Source organism: Tiliqua scincoides, chromosome 2 (assembly GCF_035046505.1).
Source record: "Tiliqua scincoides isolate rTilSci1 chromosome 2, rTilSci1.hap2, whole genome shotgun sequence".
NCBI classification, from domain to species: domain Eukaryota; kingdom Metazoa; phylum Chordata; class Lepidosauria; order Squamata; family Scincidae; genus Tiliqua; species Tiliqua scincoides.
The window spans coordinates 118,002,156-118,027,020 of NC_089822.1; the positions used below are offsets into that span (position 1 = coordinate 118,002,156).

Below are 24,865 nucleotides of genomic sequence, written 5' to 3' on the forward strand. Positions count from 1 at the left end.
TTCAGTTTTTAAAAGTCCACCCATAGGCTGGTTTATGTGGCAGCTGAAATCCATTTCTGCAACAACTGTGGGTAAAATAAGAAGATTGTGTCCTCACAAGCAGCTTCTGGAGTGCCACTTATGCAAGTCTCTTTAGATTACTTTAGGATGCAACTTTAGGTTGCACAAGCACTCAATTACAAGGAAGCATCCTTCTTCTCAGTTTGCACTGCAAAAAACCCAGTTGGTTCTCTTGGTGAAACAGTATCTATTTTGCATGAGATTATATTCTAATTGCCTCTTCTATCCATTAATTGCTTCAGGATAGTTTCTTGCAGCTCCACATTCATATCTCTTAGCAACCAGTATGTGTTTTTCTGGAAAATCCAGGAAACACCCACACATATCAGATCCCATTTTGGAATGCACAAAGTATTCTTAGCTTATTTTAAGAGCAAAGTGTCTTACCCACCAATATGAGTCCCTCCCCTCCTATACGAGTCACAAGAACCATGCTCTGGAACACTATTAAAAAGATTACTTATCTAGGACCCAAGAGTATCACTACAGAACCCCAAGAAATTCCAGACATATGTCAGAGACAGAGCTAGACTCCTTTATTTTGGATCAGCCTAATCTTTAGCTGCCTCTAAAATCAACCACCCAGAGTTGACCGGCAACTGCTCGGTGGTACTCTATATTTAATTCACGATGTTATGTTCAAACAGTTTAGAAACCAAAATCTGTGCATGTTACTGGTGAAAATCCAAGTAACCTCATATCCAGTGTCCATTAAAAAAAAGAAAAAAACACACTCTAGATTCTTGTGGGGATCACTCAGGTAATTGCCCTGTATGCTAGTCAGTCATACTCTCTTGCCCACATTCTTCCAGGGTGCTTCATTCTTCCAAAATCCCTCCTTCAAGAGGACAGAATGCAGATGTCCCTTTCCTTGACCCTATATCTACAAGTTCTTCTGTCCTGAAGATGATGTGCATTCTGGAGCATTTGTGAAGTTCAGTCATCTTCTGATCCACCAACATAGTGACAGACAGCATCATAGTCCAATGTCAGAAGCCTGTCCTCATCCCGCTGCAGTTGTACCAACGCACAGCTCTGTTCTTTATCTCGACGGAGAATGCGGCCCACCTAGTTAAGCAGAGAGAGAGAAGCGTAACATGCTTGCCTAATGCTGCAAAAAGTTACTGGAGAAAGAGGCAACTGTGTAGATTTAGCATGTTACTCTCTCCTTATACATTTCGTACAGCTTCATGCAATGCAGGATTAGGTGCACTTCATTGTGCCACTCCCTCTTTTTTCTATACTGTTTTTAAAGCTACTCATTTTCATGCTTACATTCAAAATTCACCTGCAAAATCTACACAGTTTAGAGAAAACATCTGGACCTTTGGTATTAAGTGCAGAGGAATGTTTGAAATGTCAGAGGAGACTCCACAGCAATTTGGCACAAGTCTTTGGGAGAAGGTGCTACTCGTTTTCTCTATTCTCTTCCCCCTGGAATCTGCTCTTTGCTGTTAAGTTGCAATGAGTCCTATGGCTCTAAACCCAATTAGTTCTAAATCCACCCGCACATTAATGAGTCAGGCAGGCGCCAACTCACTGTGATCTCCCATTCCTGTGACTCACTTGGCCAGCATGCTCCCCCAGCACCACCATGACCCAGTCTGAATCTCCTCGAGGAATAATAGTCTCCAGCATGGACTCCTGAATCCCTGTAAGGGAAAAAGAGGGCCATCTCAGTCATTATAAGAGGTCAAAGGAAATAAATGGCTACATTCAGGCAGGATGCACTACCCTGTATATACCCCCCTTCCTCTCGTGTCACACTGGGTCTTTTCTCCCCAAGATGGCAGCACATGTATATGCAGCGGCTTTGCACTCTGGAGATCGGTATTTTTTAATTAGTTTTTTGTTTAGTTATTTATTGCTGAGTGCTGTACATGCCCAGATATACAGCCCACAAGAGCTATTCGCTATCAGTCTGAGCCGAAAAGATTGCATTCTTTTAGGTTACGGCATTCCAGCCGAGATTGCCAGATTGCCGAGGCCTGAGTGGATCATCTTACCAGCTGAGAAGCAACGAAGAACAGATCTCTGTTCAAGCCGGCACTGCCTAGTCTCTTTGTGTCAAATGTTAGATCCCTCTCAAACAAGATAGAGAAGCTGGAACATTATCTCTATGCAGAAAAATACACGGGACTGTTGTGCCATGGTTTTTAGAGACGTGGCTTGATCCTTCCATTCCAGAGGAGGCTATTGAGTTACCAGGTCGCCTAGTACATCGAGCTGATAGGACTACAGACTCAGGAAAGAGCAAAGGAGGGGGACTTTGTGTTTACATAAATAACTGGAGCATAAACGCCACAATAATGGATACGCATTGTTCTCCTGACCTGGAGTATATGGCTGTTAAATGCCACCCCTTCGGTCTGCCTCGTGAGTTTACTGTGGTTATAATTACTGCAGTTTATATGCGTCCTGCTGCAAATACTGTTCTAGCTATGAACTACCTGCTAACTGCTATTAGTAAACAACGGGCCCACCCAGATGGAGTATATGTAATTGCAGGTGACTTCAATCAAGCTAATTTAAAGACTGTCCTCCCTAAGTTCAATCAACATGTACGATGTCCCACTAGAGGGCAAAATACCTTAGATCATGTGTATAGTAATATTGTGAATGGGTATAGGACTATACCTTTGCCCCATCTGGGACAATCTGACCATATATCTCTGTTTTTGATACCATCATACAGACCTCTTGTCAACAGAAATAGGTCTGTTGTCAGAGAAATACAACAGTGGTCAGAAGATGCATTGGAGCAACTTTGGGATTGCTACAGGCGTACTGATTGGGCATTATTTGTGGAGGACAATATCTATACCTCGACTGTACTGTTCTATACCAAAAGCTGCATGGACACTGTCACTACCACCAGACAAATACGGCTGTTTCCTAATAATAAGCCCTGGGTCACCAGAGATGTTCGCCTTTTGACAAGAGCCCGGAATGCTGCTTTCCGTTCTGGAAACACACTACAGTACAGTGAGGCCAGAGCAAACTTTAAAAAAGGCAAAGGCCATGTTCAGGCAGAGGACTGAGCAGCATTTTGAAAGTTCGGATACCCGCTGGGTATGGCAGGGCCTACGACAACTTACTGGGCAGAATTATAAAAATAGTCTGCCCAGCAGTAGTGATTCCATGGCAGAGCAGCTTAATCAGTTTTTTGGCCGGTTTGAGAAGGAGATAGCAGCCACCAACATTCCAGCTGTAGCCACTGATGATGCAAGCCAGGTTTTACAGAATATTAATGTCCGGAAAGCAGCTGGCCCAGATGGAATTCCGGAACGGGTCCTTAAAGACTGCGCTGCAGAGCTGACTAAAGTTTTTACAAATATTTTCAATTTATCTCTGTCACAGTGCTCTGTCCCTACTTGCTTGAAGACATCTATTATAGTGCCAGTTCCTAAGCAGACAGTAGTTGCTTCTCTCAATGATTATCTACCTGTGGCTCTAACTTCGGTAATTATGAAGAGCTTTGAGAGGCTGGTGTTGAAACATATTAAGCCTGGTCTTCCACCCACCTTGGATCCTTGTCAATCTGCATACAGGAGTAATAGTTCAACTGATGATGCCATCTCTATTGTTTTACCTACAGTCCTGAGTCATTTGGAAACACGGGGTACATATGTATGGCTGATTTGTGGATTATAGTTCTGCTTTTAACACCATTCTACCTAGCAGGCTGTTTTTTAAAATGACTAGTTTGGGCATACAGCAAGACATTTGTCTGTGGATAAAGGACTTTTTGACAAATAGGCCACGGTCAGTTAGGATGGGCTCTTATCATTCTTCCACTCTGATATTAAAAACAGGAGCTCCCCAAGGCTGTGCGCTGAGCCCCTTTCTCTATTCCCTGTATACACATGATTGTACCCCATTGCATAACACCAATGAAATTATAAGATTTGCAGACAATACTACAGTGGTGGGGCTCGTTAGCAGGAATCATGAGTCTGCTTATAGGAAGGAGGTACAGGAGTTGTTATTGTGGTGCAAAGAAAATAATCTCTCACTTAACATAAAAAACCTAAAGAACTAATAATTGACTTCTGGAAAAAGAAGGATGTACACACAACCATTATACATAAACGGTGAGGAGGTGGAGAGGGCTGCTAGTTTCAAATTCCTAGGTACTTACATCACAGAGGACCTCTCATGGACTATTAACACCAGCATGTTGATAAAAAAGGCACATAAGTGGTTATATTTTCTGAGGAAGCTTGGGAGGTTAAATTTGTCACAGCAGCTGCTTGTGTCTCACTATCGTTGCACCATTGAGAGTGTCCTAACCTATGATATTTTGGTGTGGTACGGAAATTGCTCTGCACGGGACAAAAAAGCTCTGCAGAGAATTATTAAGATCACGCAGCATATCATCAACCTTCATCTACCAGCTTTGGAGAACATCTATACATCTCACTGTCTGCAGAAGTCACATAGTATTCTGAGACACCCCTTCCATCCGGCTCATAAGTTCTTTGAACTTTTGCCTACAGAACTATTAGAGCACGCATCACACGACTCCTGAACAGTTTTTATCCCACAGCCATAATTACATTGAATAAGGCGATATAGTTGTTACCATGCTCCTGGGCATTATGGTCTGCTATACTGTTTTTATATTATGATGCATGTTGTATAGAATGTGTGGGTGAGTGTGTAGAGTGTGATTGTTGGAATTTTAGTATATATTTATGCTTGTATCTCAAAGGTGCATAAATTTCCTTGTGCTGTAGCACGACAATGAAGTTACTACTACTACTAGACACTCCTATTCCAACATCCTCCCCCATAATCATGATTAACAAATCCCCAGTTTCAAATACACTTCCTTCAGTCTCTCAAAGAAGCACCAGTATGGGGATTTAGGTAAGATGCAAACTTACATTCAACTGACTTGTTAGTTACCCAATTACAGTCACCCATAATTACAGGGGGCCCTGTATCTGCAGATCCCATACCTGCGGATTCATTTATTCACAGATTGGGTCTGCGCCCCCCCCCCGCATACAGCTACCTCAGTGGTTTTCAAACTCTCATGCAGAGTTTGAGCCACTGTAAGTGCTTGGAGCGGCGGGGGGAGGCAGCGGGGGCAGGAGGGAGGGGCTGCAGGGGCTTGGGTGCACTTACCCAAGCCTCCTGCAGCCCCTCCCCCCGGGTGCAGGGAGCCCGGCACAACCTTCTACAGGGCTCCCCGCAGTTGTGAAAGTAAAAGCAGAGCGATTGCGCCCTGCCTCCGCTAAAGTGGAACATGATCGCATCCCAAGTGCACCCAAGTTCCTGCAGCCCCCTGAGTGGTGCGATCTTGGGGATCGTGCTGCCGCCTCCTCCCTGCCTTCAGGCTGCCCCCGCCCCTTAAGGGGGCAGAAGCCAGGGCCCACAGGCTGGGGCGTTGCGGCCCCAGTCTGAAAAGCCCTGACCTACCCTATCACAGAAAAATGGTATTCTACCCTATCTATGCAAGTACACCTTCACAGCCCAAGGGAAGGCCAGGGATAAACAGCAAGTCACCCACCATCCAGAATCCACCCCTCTTCTGTTCGGCAGACACATAAATCTGGCTTCAGAACATCTTCAATTACCATCTGGAGGAAAAAACCAACAACAAGTTTCAGGGCATTTTGAAAGCAGCAGACTAGAATCAATGCTTGCACTAAAACTGAAGGCTACAGTATACGAGAGCTGAGATTATTAAAGGAGTTTATTTAAAATGATTTATATTCTGCCCTTCCCTCCAAATAAACAAAGCAGTCACTGAATCAGTCCTCACCATAAACATTTACAGTCCAAGGTAACCCAAGTCTGGCAGAACTGCACTACCACAGTTTTCACTGGAGGAGTTGCTCATTTGGGAGCACAGAGTCTTTCCTTTAATCACTTCCTCTAATGTCCAACTTGAGCCCCTATGTTCAAACTTTCATCCCTTCGGAAACCAGGCTCCAAGTGGAAGGCCCAATTTTCACTCTATAATGGTACCATAGTATTTTGGAACCAAAAATCATTTTAATTATGAAGTTCAGAAGATATCATCCTAGATTGCTTATAGAGAAAGATACCAACTCCAAGCAAGCTTGTGGTATTACCTTAGTATTGTAGTATTTGCCCCCCTTGTAGAGCTTATCTACAAAGCGGACTCGCAGATCTCGTCGCAACCAGTGGGGACCTATGGACAAGGAAGTGCTGTGCTTGCTGCCACTGCTGCTCTTACTCTGTTTCCCACCATGGCTGTCTCTGGGGGTAGAAACATACAAAGATAAAGGGTCAGTTATCACCAGGGACTTCAATATCGTAGAGAATGTATTGCTGCAGAAACCCTAAGACTGCCCTTTGCCCTGCTTCTCTTTGAGGCTGGTGGGGACCTGGGCTCAGTTGCTGTTCTCACAATTCCTGTTCCAAGACACAATGGTCTTTGTAACTCAATGGGACACTTTCCTGGGTTAAGAGGACCTTTTCTCTGGTTCCCTTCTCTTCTTCTTCAGTAATGCAATTTCTTTAACAATCAAATAAGCTGACCCTTTTCATTAATTCCCATTCACCTGTATCTCAGACCAACTACACTCTGGTACAGAAAACAGACTACTACCTCGAGATCTTACAATTATAAAGGCCCAAAATTTAGATATCAGGGGAAAATGAGAAGGCAGAGCTTAAAGTACAGGAGGGTGAAGTTCAGGAGCAACACTTTTCTCCCTAGGCTGCTTAACATTACTGTAACAGCCACTTGCATATCAACTGACTTATTTTCCAACTACACTGGAATAATGTGAGGTGCTCTAAAATGCAATCCAAGGTTATTACTTAGAACTGATAATTTTTTCTGCTACCAGGAAGAATCGGCTTAAGAGAACAGCTAGGAATGTTTTATGGGTTATCTAGCCTTGATCAGGCTGCCAGTGCAGCTGTTGACTCAGAAATAGAAGCACCTTTGTGTGAGCTCTCACTCCCAGCAACACACTACCTCTCAGTACTTGTAGGATGCTTCCTCTTTTTGTCCCTCTCCTCCTTTTTGTTTTCTGAGGTTCTGGTCTCTGAATTATGCTTGGCCCCATTTTTCTGTTGTGCTTCCTTCTCCTTGTGGGCCTTGCTGAGGCGGCCTGTGGCAGAGGGAACCAAAAACCAAAGATGAGATAAAAGTTGAAGGGGGGGGGGAGATTTTCTGCAAGTTTTGAAATCGAGCTGTACAATCAAGAGCAAGGGAATCTTATTTTGTGCTGTTCTTTTAAGAACAGAAAAGTTAATGTCTAGAATCACTGTGTAATAGTCACTGAAATCAGAACTGAAAAACACAGACACTTTGAATTCCAGACACATTGTTATGAAAAACAGCCATAACTTACTTAGATCTTTGGCCAGCTTATTGTACTCCTTCTGGGTTACAGGTCGAACTCCATACTGACTTACAGTCACTATTTTGTTACCGATGGCCAATTTCACCATGACACGAGCGTTATCTGCATCTACACCTTCAATCTACAGAAAACAAGGGGGGGAGGATGGATGATGGTGCCCAGGAATAAGGATGAAAATCAATAAGTGGCAGGGAGAAGAGTGCCTCTTGATGTTCATTGGCATTTTCTCCATGACAGCCCCAGGTTGACAGTACTGGGAAGCTTGCAATTATACCAGCTAAGGCTACATTTGCACTAGCAAACAGGTTTCAGGACCCAGACTCACTTTCATAATCCTTACTTTAAAGCAGCAGTTGTCAAACTTGCAACCACTGTGTTACAAAAAAACTGGTCCGTGTTTGGACCAGACCTTACTGTTCTGCCACATTGCCACGTGACTTTCACCTAGATTGGAGGAAAAGGACACTCTGGGCAGTCACGTCTGTTGCCCAGCGTTCCAGAAGGCTGCGTGACAGGATGTTCAAGCAGATGCGACTGCCAGGGCGTCCCTGTCCCCCAATCTAGGTGAAAGTCATGTGGCGACCCAGCAGAACACTATGGTCCACCTGAGGGGCAGATGGGTTAGTTCAAACTCCAGTCTGGCCCCGGGTCGGGGTTTGGAAGGCCCTGCTTTAAAGGAACATTTACAATGGTCCAAATTCAGAGTGAATATTTATTTTATTTACTAAATTTTTACCCACTTTATCTCCCCGAATGGCATTCAAAGCAGTGAATGAAGTAATAGCTCACCTTTCCGTACAGCTCCTTGTGAGGCCCAGCCTCAATGAAGACTGCACCCCCAGTCACCAGGCCCAAAGGCTCATCCTTGCCCTTTGAAGACTCCTGCCCTGGCTTTGGGGGTCTCCGGGGTCCTGAAGTCTCCAGATCCTGGACTGCTGAACGGTCAGCTCCAAGACCCAGGCCCTTCGGCCTAAGACGACTTTCCTGTGGTTTCACATCCCTAATTTTCAGGGAGGAGAGAAGCAAGATCAAACATTGGAAATTATCAATCCTATCCAGGTTAGGGTAGCATCTTACCTACAAGAAAGTCCATTAGAGCACATGGATTACTAGACAAGCATGAAAGCACTGAGCTTGTCACAGTGCAGTCATGACTCACTGAGGAAAAAAATTCCATCTAAGAATTCTAGATTAGTAGAAAGTTGTTAAACACGTATCTTTTTAAAAAGCTCAGAGCAATTACATTAAACAATTTATAACCAATGCCACCTTAAAATGAAATGTACAAAACACACCAAATTTAAAAAAATTATGCACACCCACTTTTAGATCACATCAATGAAAGCTGTAATCTTCAACAGCTACAAGCACCAGGACAGGGTGGAGGGGGGGAGGGGGGAAGGAAACTATGCATAGATAGGTAAAGGGGTGTTAAAAGCTTTTAGAGCTGGCACCTATCCAATTCCCTTTCTATTTAGAACACACTAGTCTTTCTGTGCAGTGAAAGGCTGCAGTACACCTTCCAGCTGCACACGTTACACTTCATTCCCTATTCTCATGCTCTGCCTATCTAGGATTGCATCCAAATTCACTTCAATACCAGGTCACCCTAATCTGCATAAAGAGAAAACCTTTCTCTGATGTTGTAAAAGCCTGCATTTAGACAGTCCTCCCTTGGGAATAGTATCCATTACTTAGAATTCCTAGCTGAATGCTTTTGTTTGGTGACAAGGTAGCGCTATGAGCAAAATGCTCTCAGCCAGTCTTAAGGGCCACGTGCATAGGACATGCTAGCTAAGGTTTCTTTACTTCCAGCTCCTTCCTTCTAAACAAATACGCCTGTGTTCAAACTGCCCCATCCCAAAGGTTTTCAAGCTGGGAATAAAACCACAGTTCAACACAGCCATTATGTTGAAGATACATTTAAATACCAGAATGGACTAAAATTATTCCCCATATGCTTACCCTCTGACAAAAGACTTTAAAATGCTTCTGAAACATATTTAAGCTCCTGCTCTAGTTTCCAAGGGAAAAGAGTTTGTTAATTTTTTTTTAATTATTCCACTTTCCCTATCCTCATTGCCTGCACCAGACAATGGCTAACCCTCTGAAAATTGTAAAGTGGTATGTACATCACTGGCAGATGATTACAAGTACTGTATCAGATGGAAACAAGGACTTAATACAAGCCAAGGACACTCACTGTTTGAAGGTGCGTCCAATGCCCTCGCCTGCCTTCCAGCCCATGCCTTTCAGCATGGCAAAACCATAGGCTTCCACTGGTACTTCCTCATAATCAGCCTCAGTTGACTACCAACAAAGAGACAGAGAGAAGGAAACAGGAGTTAAACCCTTCAGGCCAAAAGTTCTGATGGTTTTCTAGAGTGATACTCTATGACTCTTACCGATTCAGGACGGAGAACAACATTCACTTTCTCTCCATCCTCGTAGCCATCAGGAACACGGTTCTGCATGAGAAGGGGAATGGCAAATGTGGGGTCTATCTTGCTGCCCCTCTCCCATTGCTCCTGTGACTTCTTGGATTCTGAACAGGAAGAGAACAACTTAGCCAAAACATAAGCAGCAAACCACAGAAGTTTCTGTGTCCAAAGAACGAGGATAACACAGTTATTTCAAATTACAGCAGGAAGCCCCCACCTTTCCTGGGACCAATGGGAGAGGAGACAAGGAACTGCACCTATGTTTAGTCTCCTAATGCAAATGGAAATAAAATATGGCAATGGGTTTTTAAGCTGGCTGCTAATGGCGGCTGTGACCCCCCACAGGACCCTGTGACCCCACTGTTGCAGCATCTACTCTGGTGATCAGTGCACTTCTCTGCACAACACAAAGTGAGAGTTCTAGCCTTTAAAGCCTAAATAGTTTGAGTCCAGGATACTTACATCCACCCAAATGAACTTGCTTGCTTACTACCATCAGCAGGGGAGGTCCTCCTATTGGCCCTCCACTTTTAGGTATTTGGCTGGCTGGGACCCAGAAGAAACCTTTCTCTGCAATTGTGTCCAGGCTCTGAAACTCCCTCCCTAGAGTGATATGACTGGTCCCATTCCTGTAGACCTTCCATCAGACCATGAAAATCTTGTTTTTTTGCTACGCCCTTTAACCTGTATGTGCAAGTTTTATGATGACTCCAATATTCCTAGTGTATTCAGTGCTACTTTTGATATTTTTTATCGCTGCATTATATTGATTTCCCCTCTATATTGCTTATCATTTATTGTTGCTATCAGCAGTGAGTGCCATTTTAATGATGACAGCAAGGAAGGATATAAATTTCTAAATAAACGTGTCAGCTCATAGCAAGCTCATTTATTTGCACATTAGTGGGGAGGGAGAGAGAAGGGGCTGAAGTGAAACAAAGAGGTGTGCAATTAACAGCATGATTATACACTTTTACTTGGATACAAGCCCAACTATGTACAAGAGAGTTTACTCCCAGGTAAGTGTACATAAGGTTGCAGCCTAAAGGTACTGAAGGGACATGCCTGACTGGATCTGTGGCAAGGAAGAAGGGCTACAGTTCCTCAGCATTCACATCATTGAGAGGCCTGGGTATGAAAAATACAAGCAAGAGGAATGTTATGGAATAAAGAGGCAGAAGTACTAAAGAGGAGCAGGGAAACATCAAACAGAGGTTCTAAAACTGGAGCTCTGTGTCGTCTCAGCTTGAGAAGCTCTGACCCTGCAGTGCTGGTGCTCTTGCAATCGTGCTGGCGCTGGGGACATTTGGGTTATTTTTCCCAAAGCCCACTGATGCCCTCCAGAGGGTGGGGAAAGCTTGTGGGATCCTCTGCAGGCCTCCTGGCACCTTAGAATTGCTGGAAAATGCTAACACAGCCCACTTCTGGTTTTTGTTGCAAAAGGTGTGGGAAGACCTGCAGAGGGTCCTGCAGGCTCCCCCATTCTCTGGAGGGCATCTGCAGACTTTGATGAGTCTAAAAATAGCCCTGATGTCACCAGCACCAGAATGATTGCAGAAGCGCTGGCACCACCCCTTCCCTTCCCAGCAAGGGCTTACAGCAGCCCAAACTATCCCGGAAGGTTAGGGAGCTGCTGCAGTAAACTGTTGTGGGGTGGAGGGAAAGAGGAGACTGAATCTGAAAAGAGATAACCAAGCTTTGTGATGGATGGGGACAGGTGGCACTTCTCAGATGACATCCTCCACCTACCTCTGGTCTCAACTTCATGTTGCAAAGTGGCCAGGGTGCTTTTCATCATCTATGCTGACAGAGACCCTGCCTTTCAAATTCAGACTATTGTCTATGCCGCTATAATCTTGAAGTTAGATTCCAGTGGCCTTTCTTACAAAGTTATTGTGATAAGAAAAAAAAAATCACACACAACATAACCTGCTCTTAGGAAGGGAAGAGGCTGCAACTCTAAAAATGACTGTTGGGTTCTCACCTTCAATGATCTCTCTGACTGCTTGTGCCTCAACACCGTTAGTTCCATCCTGTTCCTGTACTGATCCAGGGACATCTGGCTTCTTCCATTGGTTCTTCTGGATCAGGGGAATGATAAGCTCTTTTGGTTGTGGAGCTGGCCGAACACTGCAAAGAAGAGAAAACCCATGCTAATTAAAACACATGGGGTGTGTCTACCAATTCGAAGAAGCTGACAGTGAAATACAAAGAGGTAAAATGGTACAGCCCAGAAACAGGTGGGTAACATCAGCTGAAAAGACTCAGCCTTAGTCCTGGCATAAGACAGTCTCAGTACTAAAGACTTTATTAACGAAAGGCAAAAAGGGAACGAAGTCCCTCAATATAAAGTAGGAACCAATTCCAGAGAGGTTTCTGTGTTAGTCTGTTGCAGCAAAACAAAGTCTTAAAGACTAAAAAGTTTATTGTAGCATAAGCGTGGACTAGCATCCATCAGATGGACAAGGTCTGAAATGAAAGTGGTTTTGTTTTACAATGCTATTAAAAATTTTTAACATATAAAAGATAAGCATAATGGCAAATTCACAACAGCAGTAAATGGTGATCACAAAATCCTTCTAGCTTTGCAAATTAACTCTTTAATGGAGTAGAAAACCACTGATTAAAGGCTGAACAGCCAGAATCTGTTTTCTTGTTAAGTTACAATTCAGAAATTTTATGCAGGACTCTCCCTTTGACATTCGTTTGCTGAAGAACTGCAACTTTTAGGTCAGCAGTAAAGTGTCCCAAGCCACTGAAATGTTTGTTTATTTATTTTATTTATCACATTTTTATACCGCTCTTCCTCCAAAAAGCTCAGGGCAGTGTACACAGCTGCTCCTCTCCTTTTTCCCCTCACAACAACCCTGTAAGGTAGGCAAGGCTGAAAGTGACTGGCCCAAGAAGCTTTCATGGCTGAGGGGGGATTTGAACCTGGATCTTCCAGGTCTGAGTCCACCTCCCAAACCACTACACCACCCTGGTTCTCTTGCTGATTACTGAATAAATATTTAGAATCAGTCAAAAGAAACAAATATCAAACAGCAAACTTGCAACTCTTACAGAACTCTTCATCAGGCAGACAGTAAGCAAAAGGAAGGAGAAAAGCACAGGTAGGAAACTGTTGGGGCTCACACAACATGCCCTCCCCTTCTTCCTCCTTTTGCTTAGTGCTTTTTCATCTCATGGAACACAGACAAGGCACTAAAATTGTCAAGGCACACCATCTGACAATTGACAAAACACACTGTACTGCAGGTAGGGGGCTCTCATCCCCCAATGGCCCTACTAATTAATGACCCTCCCCCAAACTCCCACAAGTACACTGGTGGACCATTCATGGCACATCAATGTGCCATGGCAAATGGTTGAAAATCGCTGGCTTACCTGATAAAGAGTTCTAACTAAAACTTTGTCCTACTTTGAACTTTTTTTCTAATGGACCAATACAGCCATTTCCACCTTTGTAATTTCTGAATGTTGCCATTTATCTGATTGTCCTGCTTACCCTCCAATGACAGCAGAAGGGCATCCATGGCAGAGGACAGCAGAAGCCACTCTCACAGGGCAGATCACAACAAGTTACTGAATACTGAATCAGAGCTTTGTTCTCCCTAGGTCAGTGATTTTCAAACTTTTTCATCTCATGGCACGCTAACAAGATGCTAAAATAAGACACGCCATCAGCATTTTGACAACTGACAAAGCACACCACGCTGCTGGCAGGGAGCTCACATCCCCCAACGGCTCTACTAACAAATTACCCTCTCCAAACTCCCACAGCACACCTGCGGACCATTCATGACACACCAATGCACCACGGCACAGTGGCTGAAAAATTGCTGCTCTGAATAAGTATCATTCAGGCTGGCAGTCACTCTCTGGAGTTTCAGGTTGCAAACCTATCCACACTTTCCTAGGAGTAAGCCCCACTGGCTATCATGGGACTTACTCCTGAGTAGACATGCCTAGGATGGGGCTCTCAGGCTGTAATCCTAGCCACACCTTCCTGGGAGTAAGCCCCACTGACTATCATGGGACTTACTCCTGAGTAGACAGACACAGACAGCCACTGAGCTGCAGCCCTCCCCAAAGGACAGACAAGTGAATGAGTGGGAAAGCAGCGCAGGGCCTGAGGGGCGGCCCACCGAGGCCCCCCTGTGAGGCGCACCAGCCCCTCCCGCAGTACCTCTGCAGCTCCCTCCCCTCGACCGCGCGAAGGAAATCAGGCTCCTGCTTCGCTGCCCCGCCATCCTGCCCCGCGCTGGCAAGAAGCAGCCTCCGCCCTACTGTCCGGGTGAAACCGAAAGACACTGGAGCGGGCAAAGCCGCGCTCGACTTCTCCGCACCCTCTCCCTCAGGAGCCGGACGCTCCGCCATTTTCCTTTCACTTCCTTGCCCCACACGGCTTCCCTTCCGGGCCGTTTGCAGGCATCATGGGACATGAAGTACTGAAGGCGCCCTTCTGAGACCGGTCTCTGAACAGAAAGGGAGCGAAACGACTACAACTCCCATGATGCAACGCGAAACTGTGCCCCCATTTCGGATTGCGGGGGGGGCTAGCATTTGGCGCAGGCGCAAGAGCCCTGTCTCTTGCGTGAGCGCCTGATTGAGCGGAAAGACCATGAGCGTGGGAGGACGCCCATTACACCTTTGCGCATGAGTAGTGACGAGCCTCCCGCCCGCTGCTGCTAAAGGTAGAGATTCCGTTCTGGGCAATGTAGTAGCACAAACCCAGCCTTTGACTATTGGTTCCTTCCAGGTGAGGTGGTCAACCAGTTTCTGGACTGTACCATTTCAGATTGCAGGGGGGTGTTCCTGTGGTTCAATAGAATCCTGCACTCCAAAAAGACCCTGCATGTAGAAATGCAGAGTGGCAGGGGAAGGCTAGGCTGGAATGCTTTGGTGTGATGTGCCATGTTCCTGTTTTGGAGAAACATTCACTTGCATGAGCTCCCATTTTGAAGTTATGTGAGATGGATTGAGTGGATAGGCTCTTTTTCCCTGTCACATAACACCAGAACTAGTGGACAGGCACTAAAATGGAGTGTTGGGAGAGTTAGGACAGGCAAAAGAAAATGTTTCTTTACTTAGCATGTGGTTGGTCTGTGGAACTCCTTGCCACAGGATGTGGTAACAGCATCTCGCCTAGATGCCTTTAAGAGGGGATTGCACAAACTTCTGGGGGAAAGCCCGTCACAGGTTACAAGTCATGATAGGTATGTGCAAGCTCCTGGTTTTAGAAGTAGGCAGAATGCCAGATGAAGGGGGTGGCACCAGGATGCAGGTTGTGTCTTGTTTGCTTCTTGAAGCACTTGGTGGGCCACTGTGAGATACAAGAAACTGGACTAGATGGCCCTTTGGCCTGATCCAGCAGGGCTCTTCTTATGTTCTTATGAATTGCCCCAGACGAAAAGAGTGGAGTAAAAATGTTTTGCTTTCTTAAAAAAAATAAATCTAAAAATGTGCAGGATGCAGTTGTAAATTCAAGATGCAGGTTATTGCCTATAAAGACCTAAATGGTTTCTTTTGGACCAAATATCTTTTAGAAAGCACTTCCTCTTGTGTATGTCTCAGTATTCTTTAAGATAAGCTGGGGAGGATCTGTCTATTAGTGCTCAAGGTCTAGCTTGTTTCCACTGGTGGTACCCCAATTTTGGATTAGTTTTTTTCTTTATTTGCAAATAGCAGGTTAAGATATTTCTGTTCTCCACCATGTTTTAAATGCTCTCAGGGGCTCCCTGTTGTACATCACATGGGAACTCTCTTGATATATGTGATGGGGGAACAACCACCTCCTCCTCCTGAGGCTAACCTGTATGCTTCCAGTGTGGTGTTTGATGCAAGCCCGTGCTGTTGTTTGATGCACAGTGAAGGGTCTGGCATATAGCAAAGCCAGTAACGTAACCCTTCACCATGCTGTGTTTCTGTTGTCAAAGATGACAATGATTTTGCATTAACATAAGAACATAAGAACAGTCCCACTGGATCAGGCCATGGGCCCATCTAGTCCAGCTTCCTGAATCTCACAGCGGCCCACCAAATGCACAGGGTTATCGGGGGTACAAAGTTTCTTTTGGGCCCCTTTGCAAAGGGGGAGAGGTGAAACAGAGCGGGGAAGGGTGGTGACAGATGAGCATAATGGGGCGGGGGGACAAAACTGGGGGAAGGGTGGAGACAGCTGGAAAAGCCTTTGGAACCCAGGTCTACCCACCCTTGTGGGATCGGCAGCTAGATACATAAGAACAGCCCCACTGGATCAGGCCATAGGCCCATCTAGTCCAGCTTCCTGTATCTCACAGTGGCCCACCAAATGCCCCAGGGAGCACACCAGATAACAAGAGACCTGCATCCTGGTGCCCTCCCTTGCATCTGGCATTCTGACATAGCCTATTTCTAAAATCAGGAGGTTGCACATACACATCATGGCTTGTAACCCGTAATGGATTTTTCCTCCAGAAACTTGTCCAATCCCCTTTTAAAGGTGTCCAGGCCAGATGCCGTCACCTCATCCTGTGGCAAGGAGTTCCACAGACCAACCACATGCTAAGTAAAGAAACATTTTCTTTTGTCTGTCCTAACCCTCCCAACACTCAATTTTAGTGGATGTCCCCTGGTTGTGGTGTTATGTGAGAGTGTAAAGAGCGTCTCTCTATCCACTTTATCCTTCCCATGCATAATATTGTATGTCTCAATCGTGTTCCCCCTCAGGCGTCTCTTTTCTAGGCGGAAGAGGCCCAAACACCGTAGCCTTTCCTCATAAGGAAGGTGCCCCAGCCCAGTAATCATCTTAGTTGCTCTCTTTTGCACCTTTTCCATTTCCACTATGTCCTTTTTGAGATGTGGGGACCAGAAGTTATATGAGCCCCTACCTGCAATCTGAACTGTTGCAGATGAGACATCCATTTCACCTTCCTGCATCTGAGGGAGACTTGATACAGCAAGGCCCATCCATTACCTTATGTGGGATCAACTGCTGCTTCATTCCTCCCAGAATTACCTCCCTCTCTACAGAGTCTTCACCTATCAAATGTTTATGCCTAATAAAGGTTTTGGTGACTGTTGACTGACTTACCTTCCTCTGACCATGTCATTATAACAATTTTGTAATTTTTCTAAGAATTGGTATACCTGAATTGGCTTTTTTTCATCCTCTCTCTTGATCCCTTTTTATCTATTGCATTATTTAAAACTGCAGATGGCCCTGGGTGCCTTTGCATAAAAATAATATATGAATATAGTGAGTGAATAGACAAGTTATTTTCTCTCTTCTAGCCCCTGTAACATAAGTGAGGATGGGACGTTCTTCTAAGGACAAGCGTGATATTTACTACCGCTTGGCTAAAGAAGAGGGATGGCGAGCCCGTAGTGCATTCAAACTTTTGCAGCTGGATGAGGAATATCACCTGTTTCAAGGTAAGTCGGCAAAAGTCCCTCCAAATTGCATTATGCATACCTATGTTTTTGTTGCCCTGTTCACATTGGCTGATGCATCAAACCTACCTTTTGGGGCCAGGCTCATCCACAGAATCTATAAAGGAAAATATTGATGTTTTTGTTGCTGTCCTCCTGCTGAATGAGGATAGCCTTCCCTACCTGGATAGTACTTTTCCAGATGCTGTTTTTTACTGGAGTAGAAAAATAGAATTTACCAACCTTTCAAACCTTGGAGCCATATATTGTGTTGGCTATGACTTTGCTCCTGAATTGGCAGTTGATCAGAAAGGACATTGCCTCTTCAGTATCTGCAATCACCCTGTGATGGCACTGCCAAATCTTTCTCTTTTTTGTCCTTGCCAGGAGTCTCCAGGGCTGTAGATCTGTGTGCAGCTCCTGGTAGCTGGAGTCAGGTGTTGAGCCGGAAGCTCAAGTAAGTGTAACTTGTGAGGGGGCAGGGTGGGTTGGGAGCCCGCTAGAGTGCAGCTTCCTCCTGAAACCCTTCCTTGCTATCTTTCTTCTCCAGGGGAGAAGACACAAAGAACCCAGATGTCAAAATAGTGGCAGTAGATTTGCAAGCCATGGCTCCACTGCCTGGAGTCATCCAAATCCAGGGGGACATCACTAAGGTACATGGTCCAGAATGAAACCAGCCAGGCTCAGCTCACTTCTGCACCCATCCTACCCTAGAGCAGAACACGAGGCTAACCCAACCATTGGCCTTTTTGCCTATGCACATCTGTCTGTTTGCAGGTATCTACAGCCCAGGAGATCTTTCGCCATTTTGAAGGGCAGCCAGCTGACCTGGTGGTGTGTGATGGAGCTCCCGATGGTAGGTGGGGATGACTCTTCCAATCTCACCAGATCCTAGCCAACACTGACTTTGCAGGGATTAAGAGAAGCTGCCTTCTGTAGCCTTGATATATTTCCTTTATCCTTGCAGTGACTGGACTCCATGACATAGATGAGTACATTCAAGCCCAACTGTTGCTTGCGGTGAGTATCCCCTGATTTTCTCCATGTGTAAATAAATTCAACCGCTAAATTATTTGCCTTGCCTGCAAAGAGTCTTAGAAAATGATGTCTTAGTTATGTAGACATGGCACAGATTGAAGCATTATAGCAAAGATTCCCAAACTCTTTGGGAGAGCTGCGACCTCTGCTGCGGGGGCAGGGTGATGACATCATCAGTGCTTCCAGGATCATGCCAATGCCATGAAAAAAGGGTAGTTTTTTTTAAACTTACCAGGGGCAGCACTGGCCCTCCAGAGGGTGGGGGGAGCCCATGGACCCATCTGCAGGCCTCCCTGCACCTCAGTACAGCTCCCCAAAGTGATCGTGACCCGCTTCCAGTTTTGCAACGGAAACCAGAAGTGGGTAACTATCAGGGAGCTGTTTTGAGGTGCAGGGAGGCCCCCAGAGGGGTCTGCAGGTTCTCCACACCCTCCAGAGGGCTAGTGCTGCACCCAGTAAGTTTTTTAACCCTTTTTTGCAGCAGTGGCACAGTTCTGGGGGTGCTGCCTCCCCAACATTGCCTCTGCATGTAATGCCTCTGCATTATAGGTTTGTCAGGTCAGACTAAGAATATTTTACGCTATTGTAAGTGTGTCTCAGCTTGAATTGTGTGCCATAACCTTCTCTCACAGCAATCCTGGTGACCCAGGAGAAGAAACCAGTGCCTTATCCTTCAGGCCCTCAGTTTAAGGAAGGAAAGATCTTGCTTTCCCCAGCCCGACTAGAAAGGAGGGGCTTTACTGAGGCTTAATACTTGCTGACTTGATCAACTTCCATCTGGAGTATACTGGTGCAGGCTCATGTGATTGAATGCTTCTCTTTACGTGAACATTTTTCCCATATAGAAATCTAGCATATCAAGAAGAAGGGTTCTGGCCTAATCTCCTTCCTGACATGCTAGTTTTCTTTATGCAGGGATTTTTTTTTCTCTCCCCTCGGTGGAACAATCTGTCACATGAAACTCTACCTACATGCTGAAGTGGTACATTCAAGACACAGGTTCATAATCGGGGTGATTGAAGTATACTAAAGAGTAAAGTGGAATTTTGTGATTAACCACTAGCTGTTTAAGACACAGGTAATTCAATTTTGCCTCCCTGCGAAGTAGTGGGTCCTTGCTTGCGGGGAGGAGAAAAGCAGGACTTTTTCTTCTTCTTTCCCATCTGCTCTCACAGAGTGACACATGCACCTCAGTCCCAAATGAGCTGTTTCTTTAATAGGTTGCTTTGGCATTCCTGGCAACCATTTATTTCCTTTCTTCCAGGCCCTGAACATCACCACGCATGTACTGAAGATGGGAGGGACCTTTGTGGCAAAGGTGAGCTGCTGTCTAGGAAAGAGCTAATGGATACAGCAGTGCCTCTCCTTAGCAACTAATTCTGTCATGGCTATGGCATTTTACTCTTCATCTTAGATATTCCGAGGAAAGGATGTCACCCTTCTCTATTCTCAGTTGCGGATTTTTTTCCCTGATGTGACATGCGCCAAACCCCGAAGTAGCCGTAACTCCAGCATTGGTGAGTGAGTAAAACAACCTTCTGCAGACCTGGTAGTCTGTAGCTTGCCTACGTGTGGGGAATTTTGCAGAAAACATGAGAGTTTGATAGCTTGAGCAGGAACGTCAACCATATGAACTTTAATTTTAGGACGCCAAAAGAAGTATATGCTCAAGTTTGTAGCCCTCATAGCTGCAGGTGAACTTTAGAAAGCCTGTATGTAATTTTAGAAAGGCTCTAGTGTTCAGAAAATGGAGTTTTTGCAACCTGCATGACCATGTATGTGCCCTTTGCTTTGGGCCATTTTGGGGGTAACTATACATGCCTGTGCAGTAACTTTCCATGATTCTCTTAGTTTCACTGCTACTTATAGAATAGTAAAGGATCCTGGAGTAAACCCAGCTAGGAACAAAATTAAAGCAGTTTAGTATTAATTTGCATGCTATGACTAATATTTATTGCATGGACACAAGTATCATTAGGATAGGGGTGTGTGTGTGTGTGTGTGTGTGTGTGTGTGTGTTTTGCAGGGGCCCCAGGAGTGGTGATGAAGTGGAGAGGATGCCACCCAGTATTGGAAATAGTGATCAGCTCTTGCCCCCATTGCAACATTGTCCTCAAGGGCTTTTTCCTATAGGAGTAAATGGCAACCATTTAACTTATGTGAGAGAAAGATAAACAGGTGCAACTGGGGACGACATTGGAGTATGGGCCAAATGAGCTTCTGCCACTGGTAACCCTTTTGTCTGACCTATGTTGGTGTTGGATTGAGGTGCCCCTCAGTCGCTGTCCATGCAGGTACAGAACCTCAAGGGTTCCTCCTCCCACCATATGGCTGGAGGGGGAACGAGAAGTGGCTTCCTTCTCCATCCCTCTGTGACTAACTGTGGCATTAGTGTGAGTGGACAAACTGCAGGGATGGGGCGGGGAGAAAGTACAAGTGGTTTACTGCCATTCCTTGCCAAACTCCCTAAAGAGCTACACAGTTAACTGAGGCATAGGGGAAACAGGCAGGATCAGCCTGAGACTCACACTGGTCTCCTTGTCTACCTCAATCCACCCAGCCAATCACACACTTTCTCTCTAGCAAAGCAGTCAAGGCAAGAGGCAGCAGCAGAGTGATGCATGTGCATCGATGTACTGCTGCCACACACAAAGGGGATTGCTAGTGAGCTTCAAGAATCAGATACCTCATGGGCCCCAACCAGTATCTGACCTGACCAGCCTCTGAATCTTCTGCCTTTGTGTCTGGCATAGGGTCAGATTCCTCCCACCAGTTGTGTCCTAGAGTTCAGCACCTTGGTTCTTTCCTGTGGAATTATCTGGAAGCTGTTTAGGATAGAGTTTGAATGACAGAAGCCTGGGAATCAGTTTTTGTGCATATGGCTGGTTTTGGTGAAGGTCTGTTATTCGGAGGGGACTTTTGAGTATAGTATTCTATCAGTGCGACTGGGACTGAGAGCATATTTTCCAGTGCAGCGTGCTGGAATAGTGATGCCAGTGGCCTTTTTCTCTTCTCTCAGAAGCTTTTGTTGTTTGCCGAAACTACAGCCCCCCTGAAGGCTATGTGCCGAACATGTCAAATCCCCTTCTGGATCACTGTTATGGTAAGGAACCATTGGAATGCTTTTGTGCTATGTGGAGTGGGGCAGGAAAGGTAATAAAAGGTTGGAGGATTTGGGGCCAGTATGTAGAAGGAAGAATCAGGCCGGGAGGGGGAAACAAGAACTGGGTTGCCGGCATCTTCAGGCAGGTTAATTAGATTGTGGGAAATGATGCTCTGCTGGTGGAAAACAAGCATTGGCTGAGTGTCCCATTCTTGGTCGGTCTACCTCTCTTTCTGAGATCCCTGAGCAGGAATCCTGCAAGGAGCAGCTGAAGGAAGGAGCTGATCAACTCCTGTCCTTGAAGAATAATACCTTGAATAACCAAGCAGTTATTCACTGAACTATAAGGGATGCAGTATAAACATTCCGTAAGGGACCAGAAGCCCCTTGGAACTGCCCACACAAACTGATCACCCTAGTTCCCCGTTGTTTCCAACCAGATACATATTCCCAGGTTAGAAGTGAACTAACCTTAACCTTAAATGTCTGAGATACAGGTAATAACTTACTAAACCCCTTGTCCTTCAGTCTCAGATTGGCCCACAAAAACGGGGGTCATTGTTGTATATACTTACCATGTATCTGGTGGACCGTAACAATGCTTGGGGTGCATTTGAATGATCTGGAGCGGTGTTTCTCAAACTGTGGGTCCGGACCTACTAGGTGGGTCATGAGCCCATTTCAGGTGGATACCCATTCATTTCAATATTTTATTTTTAATGTATGTGACTTGATGCTACCATGGTATGTGACTGCATTTGGGCAAATGTTATAAACCTGTAGTTTTAACAAGCTACTATGTATATTCTTTTAACAATGATAGTAAATGGGACTTACTCCTGGGTGAGTGTGGGTAGGATCACAGCCTCGGATTGTTAAAATTTTTCCTGCATGATGATGTCACTTCCGGTCATGACATCACTTCTGGTGGGTCCTGACAGATTCTCTTTCTAAAAAGTGGGTCCCAGTGCTAAATGTGTGAGAACCACTGATCAGGAGGATGTACTATTAATTGCAAACAGCCACATGTCTCTCTCAAAGACCAGAGAGTACTGAACCCAGAATCACTTTCTCACTATTTCTAGATTTTGAGGAGGGAAGCATTAATTTAGGGAAGCATTCACTGCATAATCATAACTATATCCAGTAATGAAGGAAATATTAGTGATCGTACCCGTGTCTCATTTTGTTCATACCAGTGGTTCTAGCCAGGCAAAGAGACCAAACTTGTGTTCAAGGGACCACAGAAGATGTAGGAAAAAAGAAACTCCCCCCCCCCAGTAATGTCTCCTTAGATCAGTGGCTCTCAAACTTTTAGCACTGGAACCCACTTTTTAGAATGAGAATCTATCAGGACCCACTGGAAGTGAGGTCATCAAGCAGGAAAATTAACAATCCTAGGCTGCAACCCTACCCACACTGACCCAGGAGTAAGCCCCATTTACTATCATTGTTAAAAGTATATACATAGTAGCCCGTTAAAGTACAGATCTGTAACATTTCCCCAAATGCAGTCACATACCATGGTAGCATCGTCTATATTGAAAATAAAATATTGAAATGAATGGGGACCCACCTGAAATTGGCTTGTAACCCACCTAGTGGGTTCTCAAACATTTGAGAAACATTGGTTCATACTGTTTGCTACTTGATAGTGTAAAATCCAGAACCTAAAATATAAGACACAAAGATAACTTAGCCTATTGACAATGTGGTTCTCTCCAACCAAGCCCTCCAGCCTCAAATATCTGAGTTTGGAGGATTCAAAACTCACTTCTGGAAACAGCTGGCAAGCTGAGTCTCTAATGTTTGAACACACAGGATGTGGTGTTCTTGGAGTGCATATGTAGGTGAGCAGTTGTGTAGCCATGTCCTGGCAGAACAATAGGCAGATTGTTCAATTGTGAGATACCTTGTACTTGAGCAGTAGGGTAAATGATCTAATTGTCTGCAGCTGTCACAGAGACATTATGTCTGTGCTACTTCCTCAGAGATGAATGCCTCATAGTAGTTCATTAATCGACAATAATTTTTTGAGCTTTCTGTTTACAGGACGATGGGGAGGGTAAAGTCTTATGGGTGCATCTGCAGTAGAAATTAATTGGGAAGTTGGATAGGATTGGGTCCTAAGTGGCTTTAGACCAGTGGTTCCCATGCTTATTAGCACCCGGACCAACTTTTAAAAATGACACTCTTTCAGCACCCACCTAGCTTTACAAGATGAAAACAAAAAAAGTTTCACTTTACCAACTGCTCAAGCATCTGTTTTTGTCCCTTTTACTGTGATGGGAGAAACCAACTTCTGGAGTGTTTGCTGGGCTCCATGTTCATCAATTTGGGACCACACTATTGGCCTTGCATTCCCCTTGGTCTGTCCTTTAATAAGAGTAAAGGCAGGTTTGCCTACTCGTGAGTAAACAAGCACATGTGGCTCAATTTTGCTTTCTATAGGGCTCAATGCATTTTCCTTGTCAGCTGGGAGGGAGTTCTCAAGTGTTTGTTGGGGCTGCATTCATCTTAGCTGGACTATTCTGGTGGCATGTTCCCCTCAGCTTACCCTTTGAACTGAACCAAGGCATGTGCACCTACTCACAAATAAACATGCATGTGCTGCTCCATTTTGGTTTCCATATGGCTCAGTATATTTTCCTTGTCAAGCTATCAGCTTTGCAACTCACCAAAAATTGGGTTGTGACCCACAGATTAGGAACCACTGCTTTAAACAGTTCTCATGCAGCCCACACAAACACACACCCTATCTGCACTAAAGGGATGTTGCTACAATTCTGATTTACAAGGTTGTTGTAGGAATAAGCAAGATAATGTATATGAAAAGAGCTTTAAACACACTGTGTAAATATGAAGTATTATCTTCCTGCTCTGTCTGCTTCTGCCTTGTTTTCCTCCTGAATCTTTTCATTCACTTGGTTATTAGCACTGGTTTCAAGCTTGATTGCTGCATCTCTTTCCCACCTCCACCCTTTTTCTTCAGCTGCTCTGTGTCAGAGGAAATCTTTATCAATTGACATCTGTTGAGTTTTGCTCACAGTTTAAAAGCTATCTTAACATTTTATGGCTGCAATTTCCCTTCCCTTAAGCTGTGTCTTTGTTCTCATCCACTTCCTTTATGTCTTTCTTTTTCTTCTTCTCTTCCTTATTTCATGTTGTCTTATTAGATAAAGAACTTCTTGATACAGTTGTATTATTTTATCTTGTACATGATAGCTGTAGGTGTTTAATAATGGCATGATCCTATACATGTCTGCTCAGAACTAACTCCCATTGTGTTCAATAGGGTGGAGTCCTAGGAAAATTGGTATAGATTTGCAGTCTTAATAATATTTTCGTAGTAGTATGAATGATTTTGGGAGCAGTGTCGGAGCCAAGTTGACCTGTGCTACACTGTTCCTTTTTCTAAAAAATAAAAAGTATTGGAACTGCTTGTGAAGATACCATTC

At 44.8% G+C, this 24,865-nt stretch overlaps 2 protein-coding genes across 4 annotated transcripts in view; one reads left to right on the forward strand and one right to left on the reverse strand.

Moving 5' to 3' along the window:
* Positions 1–574: 574 nt before the first annotated feature.
* On the reverse strand, positions 575–14,260 carry GPKOW (G-patch domain and KOW motifs). The gene is made up of 11 exons (XM_066615195.1): positions 14,043–14,260; positions 11,838–11,983; positions 9,818–9,957; positions 9,616–9,722; positions 8,202–8,412; positions 7,401–7,533; positions 7,022–7,157; positions 6,147–6,294; positions 5,579–5,648; positions 1,627–1,712; positions 575–1,128 (listed from the first exon to the last, which is right to left on the reverse strand). The coding sequence occupies exons 1-11, from the start codon at positions 14,231–14,233 to the stop codon at positions 997–999; spliced, it is 1,500 nt and encodes a 499-aa protein (XP_066471292.1). The 5' UTR covers positions 14,234–14,260; the 3' UTR covers positions 575–996.
* Positions 14,261–14,437: 177 nt separating this feature from the next.
* Positions 14,438–24,865, forward strand: part of FTSJ1 (FtsJ RNA 2'-O-methyltransferase 1) — a 33,304-nt gene continuing 22,876 nt past the window's right edge. For 2 of the 3 annotated variants that reach the window (XM_066613698.1, XM_066613696.1), the window contains exons 1-9: positions 14,438–14,550; positions 17,129–17,269; positions 17,654–17,723; positions 17,817–17,919; positions 18,044–18,122; positions 18,234–18,286; positions 19,569–19,622; positions 19,719–19,821; positions 21,324–21,407. In XM_066613698.1, the coding sequence (XP_066469795.1) occupies positions 17,149–17,269; positions 17,654–17,723; positions 17,817–17,919; positions 18,044–18,122; positions 18,234–18,286; positions 19,569–19,622; positions 19,719–19,821; positions 21,324–21,407 (667 nt within the window). In that variant the 5' untranslated portion in view covers positions 14,438–14,550; positions 17,129–17,148. Of the gene's footprint in view, positions 14,616–17,128; positions 17,270–17,653; positions 17,724–17,816; positions 17,920–18,043; positions 18,123–18,233; positions 18,287–19,568; positions 19,623–19,718; positions 19,822–21,323; positions 21,408–24,865 lie in introns of all 3 variants that reach the window. The other variant, XM_066613697.1, reaches the window with a different exon arrangement.